This window comes from Plasmodium gonderi, assembly GCF_002157705.1.
Source record: "Plasmodium gonderi DNA, contig: Pgo-contig_742, whole genome shotgun sequence".
Classification (NCBI taxonomy): domain Eukaryota; phylum Apicomplexa; class Aconoidasida; order Haemosporida; family Plasmodiidae; genus Plasmodium; species Plasmodium gonderi.
The window spans coordinates 1-10,972 of record NW_021629496.1 but is presented as its reverse complement, the minus strand read 5'-3'; the positions used below and the strand labels follow the sequence as shown (position 1 = coordinate 10,972).

Below are 10,972 nucleotides of genomic sequence, written 5' to 3'. Positions count from 1 at the left end.
TTCATAACTAGATTCAGGTGTTCCTATTTTTATTAGAATTATAATAATTTTTCTCAATCTTAATAAACGGATAAAAAAACTGTTCTCCAGTTTTCCTACGACGCTTATAAACTTTTATTACTTTACACTATTATATAGTTAAAACAATAAAAGCAACCTTTTTTCCTTTTGTTACATAAAAATACATTAAAAACTTCATTTAGTGTTCTATTACCCCAAAACTTGATCTTAACAGATATAAATATATTTTAAATTTACAAAAATTCATTCTAAATTGTTTTTTTTCGAAAATTTTTTATTATTTTCATTTTATATGATCAAAATTTTTTTTAAATAAATTTTGAAATTTAGAAACATATACAACCTTTCACAAATTAACTGAAAGAAATAAAAAGGTCATAACAAGCTACGATTTTTTAATGGATTAATACTCTATCTTAGGTGCATTGAAATATTTATATCCATACCATAAAAATTATTATTATAATGAAAAATGTAAATGTAATTTTAAAACTTTTAGAGTAAAATAAATTAATGTTACATAATAATAACATATTATAATATATATGTATTTATTATTATATTTATCTTATGTATATAACTATACAGAATCGAACACATTTTAGATTTTACAGTAATAAAAGGTAAAAACAATCTATTACTCTACACATTTTATCAAATAGAATTGTCCAACTGCATTTTATTGAACATTGTAATATACATTATTTGTATTATATGCGCTTTTTAAAATATATCATCTGGATGTATACAAAGAAAAATATTATAAAAACACAAGTGTATTAACAGTTTAATAAAAATCAAAAATATATCTAAAAAAAGAATTTTTTTTTTATGTTATAATAATATGGACAAGAACTCAAATATTTATAAAACAGTTATTTGTATAATATTCCTAGTATAAATGCTATGGTAAGAACAGCTTATGAACGAAGTTTAGGCCATTGTTATCTATAAACGAGTAAGTGAAAGGGGATATATATTTATGCTAGGTGTTTATTTAATTTATTTATTCCATTTCAATTAATTACCAACTATTTCAAAGAAAAATTATGCTATATATACATATATATTGATATTTATGCCTTACAGAATAAACGTAAAGAATGAAATATTGATAATATTTTCTTACAGGTATGTTTTACCGGAATAATGTTCTTCGTCTTTTTATCTATTTAATATTACATGTAACATAAGGCACTTGTCGTAAGATAATAGAAACTGTATAGTTAATGAAAAGGGTATTTTAATATGGGATACTTATATGATAACTATAGGAAAATAAATATAATTTTAGAGTTGTCGATTTATTTTTTGCTTTATTTATGAACATGTAAATCATCATAATTGTTGTGATTTGACTTTATCTAATATTTTTTTTTACTTTAAGTAGAAAAAAATAATTTTTGAAAAGCTTTATGCTAACAAAAATCCAAAAGTATGTGTTACAAATGGAAAAATAACCATGAGACATTTTACGAATCAACTAAAGTATTCTTGTCATTGTGTCGCTGGCACCTTAGCATGTCTATATCTTTCGAAAATTGTGCTAATTCTTGGTAGTAAAAACATCAATAAAATTATTAAAGTTGCTCCTTCTATATTTTACATCAAAGATAATGTGATAAAAATATGACGATTTAATAAATCTACAAATGCTATATTATTTTTGTTAAAAATAATGACGTTTATGTTTTGATATGTTTTTGACATAAAATTTTTATACAGCGTACTACACAATGTGTATATAAATGTTCTTAATATTTCTTTGCAGTTTTTGAACAATAATAACATTCTAAAGGTTCTTATTATTCATATTATAAATAAAAATATGTATGTAAACGAGGCGTTGCAGAGTTTGATGCATATTAATACGGATATATGGACACTTAAATCTATATATAACTGTTATAACAGCTCATAATTTCAAATAAAAAATGTAAGAATAATGAAGATATATGCATTTTAAACTACATAAATAGATCAAACAAAATTTTTACTCAAAAAATCACAAAACAAACTTCTATTTTTAGCATATATATATGCTTTAATTGAAGACTTAATTAAATTTATTTTTGCAAATTGCTATTTTATATATTAAGCATAATGCTTATACAAATATTATTTATAAAAACATAAATATATATATGTATAGATTCGTTATGTATAAAAGTTATAGACACTAAAATTTTACACAAATTATGCGTTTTCTCAAAACAAAAAAATTTTGTTTATGTGTTTATTGTGCTACGTCAAATAATCGAATTCTATTCTAAAATATTTTTTTAAATTAAAAAATTAATGAGAAAACATTATAAAATACAGGAAAATGGATGATATATATTTACATTTGTTCTATATCTGGGCACTTCAAATGCAGGTGCCATTTGTTTTATTGCAAAATTTGTGCATTCATCATAAAGCACAACCTACTTTTTTACTATTTCGGATTGTTCGTACGATGTCTAAAAAAATTATAATTTTGTATGACACATTCTTTTAAAAATTAAATTAGTAAGTTAAGCTTCTCGTGTTAAATCTACTTTTATATCTGTTTTTTTTATTTTTGTTGTAAAAATACCCTGTCAACCCCACAACAGAACCAAAAAAAGATAAAAGCATTAAGGATGGATTTAAAAGAAGTGTTAATATAAGTATTGGGGACAATGCAGCTAAACCATGTGCACAATACTCTTTAGTACTACTCTTATGTAAAAATTTTTTCACAATTCTCTTTTCCTCACTAGCATATTCATCATAGTTGTCTAAACTTTTCAATGCATTGCATGTTCTTCTTTCATTATAGTCATCATTTCTGTGAAACGTATTAATGGAATGTTTTTTTCCTTCATGAAAAATGTTATCCCCACGTCTATGATGTGATTCTCCATATCTCGATGACGCGTCTTTTTGATTCATTCCTTTTGCTATCGTAAGGTCTATTATGCTATCATAATCAATTTCTTCACAACGCGGTATACTAAGATCATCATCATCATCTGTTATATCAAATTGGGACTGCATAAAATCATCATCTTTTATATCATGTTGTGAAAATTCATAATCATTATTTTCTACATTATATCGTGAGGGGTGATGATGTCCATAATTGTGTACTTTTTTCCCATCACTTTTATAATCTGATAATAAATCCTCAATTGAATTTGTAAATATTGAATCCCTTCTCTTATTCTTTCCTGCTAATACTCGTTGAGGTCTTATAGAGTATTTGTCATTTATATTGCTCCTTTTATCTAATAGCATGCAAAAGTTACCCTAAAAAGTAATAACAATACATAAATTTTTATTATTTACAAATATATACATACAAAAATGTATTTTTACGACAACAAAATAAAATCACAAAAAATAAAAGAGTGACGTGAATAAAAAAAACATATAGACAAAAAAGAGCGTGGTATCATTTATTGTCAATTATTATTATTATTATACATACCGAATCATTATAACTCAGACCATCGCAAGTTAAAAGGATGATAGTGGTGGCAACTTTAAGAAAATTAAGAGATTTTACTCTTTCTTTCATGGTATTATGCATTGATATTATAAAATATTTTATATTTTCAAATTCAAAATGAGAATTGCAATGATAATTATTAAATTTATTTTTACTTTTTAAATTCTGAGTATTTTATAGAAGAGATATATCTCATACGTACAATATAACGTAACTGAAAAAACTAAGAAATAACTTTAAAATATTTTTACAAAATTTTTTTATAAAAAATCAAAAAAACATTTAATTCGAACTTTACAAGCAAATTCAAAAATATAGATATATTTCAAAATATAAAAAAATTATATTAGGAGCGCAAATATTCGACATATGTTACATATTCTAAAAAAATAAAATAAATGAATAATTTTCAAAAAGTCTTAGAAATTAATTTTAATAATTTTCAGAGGAACAAAAATCAAGGAATACGTGTAATGACTATAAATTAAATGCATAATTGTAGAATTTTATTTTGTTTAATTTCATAAAACTATTTTCTCACAAAAATATTTCTACAGCACATATTTATTAAAATATAATTTTAATTATAACATACTACTAATATATCAAAAATACATCATTTAAAATTTTTTTTTTTGTAATTGTAAATGAAGAAAAATAATTATAATGTAAAAATAATATATTGTATTATTTTATAAGATGCCATACTTTACAGGACATAAAATTTTAAATTTAATGTCGGGACGTCTCACTTGCGAGAAAATAGCATTTTAGGTTTTTAAAAAAATATCTAACAAAATACTCTTTTGACCTGGTTTATAAGTGTAGAACGATCCATTTTTCATATATATAATTTGAAATGAATTTTATTATAAATAGTTTTAAGAAAAAAAAGTTTATAATTTCAAATATTTTTCTTTCTTTTTTTGTAAAATACAGCTCATGGAAAACATGTTTCAAAAAATATTTTTCGTTATATTATTATAGGTGATCGTATACAATAAAAGTTAAAACGGAATCATTTTATTTTTACAAAGATGAAAATCTGCATGAAATTATTTTTTTCTGCATTTTCAATGTTAATAAATGGTCGATTTTTATTATTTTTTTACAAATACATAATATTTCATATGATAATTAAAAAAAAAAATTTATTCAGAACAACAAAATTGCTCTTGAGATTACACCTTGTTATATCTGCTATAGTAATGAAATTTATCCAGTTATTAAAAAGTAAGCAAAAAAAAAAGGTACTATTATTGTTAAACATTGTACAATGACTTCATAATTATTGGGTTATTTAAACAGGGTATGTTTACAATGCAAAAATTAATGATATTATTTTATAAAATGTTTATAAAATTAACGAATAGAATAAGGCAAAAATACCATAAAAAAAAAAAAAAAAAAAAGACAATATAATCCACTCAATTATAAGTTAAAATTCCTATTTCGGGCATTTCTTTACATCTGCTGAAAAGGACGCTAACTGGTTTTAAATTCTTCCCACTGAAACTCAGTTAAAAACGTACTCTCAATTACCCAATGATATATTAGTTTTCCTTATGCGTGTCGAATTTCATCATCAATCATTTATTCACGTATAGTAAATATACAAAAGTACTATATTTATATATGTTTTTCATTTTTTTTTTTTTTTATTCAATACATATGTTATGCCATTAACAGTGTGTTATTGTTATTTTTCTTAATATTATTGTAACTACCTTAATTTAATAAAAATTTACATATGTATAAAATACACATTGCTTTATTCTCTTTTTTCATTTATTTTATGCATATATATTTTTTATAATTTTTAATGTGAACAGATATTGCATCTGCAAACAAATTATTCTAGTTAAAACACATTTTATTCTTAATTTATACTTCATTTAACAAAGTGCCACTTTATCTTTGTAGTTTTATGTTATCTTAGGAATATATATTTAATAATGTCAAACTTGACTTCATAATTTTATATTATTATCTCTATTACCATTGCTATCACCTTTACCACCTGAACTCCTATTGAAACGTGATTTGCTCCTTATTGTTTTTTTGGGTGCGTTATAAGGAGTTCCCATTTGGAATAAACTAAAAAATGTAAAATAAAATAATAAAATGAAATATTAACCATGAAGCCTATATATTATATCTTATTCATGTAAATATTTAATAAAAATAAACGATCTATATAGAAACAGAAAAAAAAATTACATGTAAAATAGCTTCATGTAACACTAATTAATTATTTATATTATACAATGCGTATATAAATAATTATACACCCATCATAGGTATGTTTAATGGAAAGAATTAAACAAGCATCAATGAGATGAATTTTTTTATTACAAAAAAAACTGAAATAGACAAAGTCTTAATACTATATATACCATTGTTCCACATTAGAATATATAACTTCCTAAGTTTTATAATTTTTGTAGTCCTATTTTTATTACGTTACTTTTATATTTCTAGGTTTTATTACAAAACATAGGGATATTTTTTCCTCTTATAGTTTAGTCACTTAGCGCATATGTATCACTTTCTTGGTTCTAGCGTTTGGTGTATTAATATTCCTATAGTATATTATTATGTTTTTTTTTTTTTTTAAATGTATAACCTTTTAATTAAATAATAAGTTTAGAGTTGTACAGGATTAATTTTATAACATAAAGAATTAATTTATTTAATTCATTTTGTATTCTTCAGGTGTAAGTTACCTTCCAATTCTTGATACATTTTTTATTATTTATTTTTATCTACGCTATTACAACTAAGCTTCAAACTTCACAAATCAATAACACGAGAAAATAAATGCACATTTAAAAGATTCATAATATTACTCTAATATATTAATAAGGTACATAACATAATTTACATATAATTGTGCACAATTCATTAATGTGTTAATATTATAAAACATATTCAAGTACATTGAAATCTGATATAACAGGAACATTGAACATAAATGTTGACATAACGTAAAATATTTCAGTACTATTTTGAATTTGTTCTGACATGTTCTTAATAATTGAATGGTATGCAATATAGTTTCCTTGGTTAATTTTATGTTTTCATTTTTATCTCTCTAATTTATTTCCGTCTTTTTTTTTAGGTCTACATTTAATTTACTCATGCATTGCTATTAATATAAAAAATATTTATAAGAATATTTATCATGTTCATGATATTTTGAGTAATTCCATCTATATTAACCTTCTTATTAATTGTATTAATTGTAAATCAAACCCTCCTCCCTTGTAAAACGCGAGATTCGCTATAATTTTTATATTAATTAATACGTTTTAAAATATATTAACATCTATTATATATGCCTAAATGATTTATAGTTAATAAAATGGATAGAGAAATTTATATTATAGTTATTCCCAGATTGAATAAAAAATATAAATAAATTATATTTATTTTTTTTTTCTCTCTTTAGATGCCAAATTAGACATTTTTATATTTAACTTAAAACAAATGATAAGTTTTTTATTTTATTACATTTAAATGTAATGAAGTAAAGCTTAAATTAAACAAAAACAAGTTAATCACTAATTATTAAAATACATGTAAACAAAAACAAAATAATGATTGAAAAAAGATGTATTATTTACCACGTTATCATATGAGGAGAAAGACAAATAATTAACGTGCTTAAATAAATAAAAATACACATTTGAAATTCATGTTTCTCATATTCGCATATATGTACATATACAATAGTAATAATTTCTACAAAACATAATAGACTTATAAAGTGCATTAAAGAAATTACATTGTATGAACGATAAGGAATATAAATTGAAACATAATAGAATACAGATGTTTTTTAATTATATATATATAAATTATCATTGAACTTTTTGACATATTGGGCAAGATTATGTGTATTGTTTTACAGAAAGCTAAGCCAACATATATATAATATTTAAAGCATATCATAATTTAATGTACCATAATCTGAATGACACTCATTACATGATTTTTTAAGAACATTTATATAATCAGATACTTTGGGTTTAAACCTTCCTTCTCGCATCATACGATATTTAAAGACTTTTGTGAAAATATATATAAGTGCTAATAAAGATGATAAACAAAGTACTATTGAAAAAATATACATATTTTCATAAAATAAGGAACTTTTTACCAAAAGATAAACTCCTGATAAATATAAAGCCCAAGGTACAGACAATATAGCAATAAGATTTTTGTATTTTTTAAAATAATACTTTTTTTCACCCATACTTCTTCTCTCTCTTGCAGCATTGTTTATTTCACTAAATCTATGGAATAATTCTTTTTCGTAGGAGGCATCTATTTTTTTTAAAATGTTTTGATTTTTATGTGTTACATTGTTTATAAATTTTTTAAAATTCTTTTCCTTCTTATATCCGTAATCTGGATAATAGTATTTTGAATAATGCATCTCATCATACGTTGATAAGTATCGACTAGTTCTTGAATTTAATGATTTATTTAGTTTCTGTGTTCCATCAATGGCTCTATTTATAGATCCCTAAAAAGAGGTAATAAAAATAACAATTTTTAATCACAAAACTATGTTTTTACTGTATTAAACAATGTTTAAAAGAAAAAAGAAATCCTTAAATGTGAGAAGACACTTGAAATATTATAATTTTACATCATAATTGTTGTAATGGTACATCCAAATAAGGAACAAAATTGTGGATATTTTACTCATAAAAAGAGATTTAAAAGTTCCTGCCATGTTGTTCTGATTTTGTTCTGTTGTGTGCTTGGTAAATAAATGCTTATCTATATTAATATGTATAAAATGCTCAAAATATTATTTGACAACTCGTTGCTTGTTGTTACAATATTATAAATAAAGCTCTATATATAATTTTTTAATAACTTATTAAAAGATATAAATGTGAATTATTTTTAATGTAAGCAAATATGAGTTAATATTATTAACATAATTTAATAAAACTAGTACTCTCAAATTATTTCTAAATATATGAGAATCCCAATTAAATATAGTTAAATTGATATGTATAATTTCTGAATTAATAAATGAATAGGTTAGTAAATTATAAGTCATATAATTATTATATTAGGCATTTGTTAATTAAATAATGGAATAAGATAATACATGTATAAATCAAATTATCTACCATATAAAATGGATGTTCTGTAAAAGATAAAAAATAATATTACATAGAATTAAAGCATTAGCTAACTACGGTTACAAAAAATTTTCAAAAGAGTCCTAATTTTTCACACAGTGAACAAAATATAGGCAACTTCTACGAACATATTATGGTTGACTATATATATAAAATAGGAGCTCTAAAATAGCTTTAAAATTATATATTTATTATTAAATTCATAAAGATGTAAAAAAAAAAAAAAAAGTCAAAATTTTTTTTATAAATTATAAAATAATAAGCGTGTAATATTTTTAATTTTAAACCTACTGGACAAATATATTAATATATTAAATTATATTATAAATTAATCATTTACATTAATAAAATAATTTTAGAGTATTAAACATAGCCTTTTAATGAAGGCGGCAATTTCATAAGTTTTTCTTTTTTAATAAAATTGACATTTTATTTAGTGTAAATAAAGAAGAAAAAATAGAAAGTGTAAAACAAAATTTAGCAAAGCCTTATACGTAAAGTCATGCATTACTCTAATTTTTTTTCATGCAGCTAGTTGTGATGTGCATAATATGTATTAAAAAAATTGCTAATAAATGTAACTTTTAAAAATAACTAATTTTATGAAATCCTTTCCGAAAATAATGTTTTTTTTTTTTTTTTATTCTTTTTATAATGTAATAAACTATACGATTTTTTAAGTGTTAGAAAAAATCACTTTTAAGAACAATTTATAAATTTCTACGTAAATTTTCGTAATTTTAGAAAAATTCTTTGGAATAATAGCTTTATTCTGCATTTTTTTTTTTTTTATAATAAGAGGTTTACAACTAAGAGATTTATAAAAAGGGTAAGTGAATATAATATGATAATATTTTTCTTATACTTTATTTATATAACTTTCAATTATTTATTTATTTTGCATATTTACAAATGTTGTAATGAAAGAACAAATTATTATAAATAGGTAGAAAAAAAAGAACCATTCATTTTATAACATTATTTTTAATATTTCAAAATAAAAATTAAAAAAAATAAGGAAGATTATAAATTATATTCACTTTTATATAAATAGTTGTATATTAACTTAAAAAGGATTATTTTGCTATATTTTTATAGGATAAGCACAAAACATTTTATATATTTTAACATAATTACATAAAAATGATGTTTATATAGTGTTTCTTAAAATAAACTTCAAGTTACTGTTATATGAATTTAAAATTATTTACAATGCTCTATAAGAGGGGTTAAAATATATTATAATAATACTACAATATGAATGAACGAAAACGTATTTAAGTATATAGTGTTATATTAATATATAAGTTGGGATATTTATTTGCTCAATTTATATATTTAGATGTTCTTAATATATTTATGTTTCTCCTTAACTTCAACGGTTAAACGTTTGCTTTTTATCATATAATCTATTACATCATAACATAGTGTTTAGGAAAGGGATGCGTAGTTTTACCAGCAGAACAATTAATTACACTATTTTTTTCCGTTACAAACAATACTTTAGAGTTATAATTTCAAAAAATCACTATATTTGATTTTTTGTTAAACAAAACATTTAAATTTATACACCTAAGCATATGATTTTTTTTAATACTATAAATGGACAAAGGAAATTAAAATACATTTAAGAATTAATATTAAATGTGGAACTATTAATTATATCCTTCTATGTGCATAAATTTGAGACTAAAATATGAATATACACTCACTCTTATAATAAATTACAAAATAAGGCACAACTATAATTAAATAAAAACAAACAAAATGCTCCTACATAGGAAGGTATTTAGAAAAACAAATTTAAACTATATAGATCAAAAAATTATGACGCAACATTATTTGGAAACTTAAGTGTACATGAATGCACAAACATAAACAACCTCTGTAAGACAAACTAACATAGCAAAATTTCAATGGAATAGCAAATATATTGAATGGAAATTTAAATAATAAATTATACACATCTGGTGGAAATAATGCCCTTTATATCATCTAAAATATTGAGATACATATACATAAACATTTCCGATAATCGAACAGTTCTCATATAAATGTCTACAATAAGCTACAATATTAAAATAAAATGAAAACCATATAGTACACATGAAAAAAAAAAAAATAAATAAAATAACATTTTTTTAGTATAATAACAAACAAATGCTGTCACTAGATTCATAAAATCAATTATTTCCCATCTTTAGCTTGACAAGGTAGTGTTTCTCTGTAATAGACGAACAATTTGTAGACCGGCGCATTTTTTGTTATATTTTATGCACGAGCTCTTTATTGGATTTACTTATATTTTTAT

The 10,972-nt window shown here is 21.9% G+C and overlaps 2 protein-coding genes across 2 annotated transcripts; both read right to left on the bottom strand.

Moving 5' to 3' along the window:
- Positions 1-2,330: 2,330 nt before the first annotated feature.
- Positions 2,331-3,577, bottom strand: PGO_004255 (variable surface protein; the record flags this gene model as incomplete). The annotated part of the gene is made up of 3 exons (XM_028691448.1): positions 2,331-2,447; positions 2,614-3,294; positions 3,476-3,577. The coding sequence occupies 3 exons, from the start codon at positions 3,575-3,577 to the stop codon at positions 2,331-2,333; spliced, it is 900 nt and encodes a 299-aa protein (XP_028547249.1).
- Positions 3,578-7,436: 3,859 nt separating this feature from the next.
- PGO_004250 (Plasmodium exported protein, unknown function) lies at positions 7,437-8,177 on the bottom strand (the record flags this gene model as incomplete). Its single annotated transcript, XM_028691447.1, has 2 exons — positions 7,437-8,027; positions 8,154-8,177. 2 exons carry the CDS (start codon positions 8,175-8,177, stop codon positions 7,437-7,439), a joined length of 615 nt encoding a protein of 204 aa, XP_028547248.1.
- Between the last annotated feature and the right edge of the window lie 2,795 nt (positions 8,178-10,972).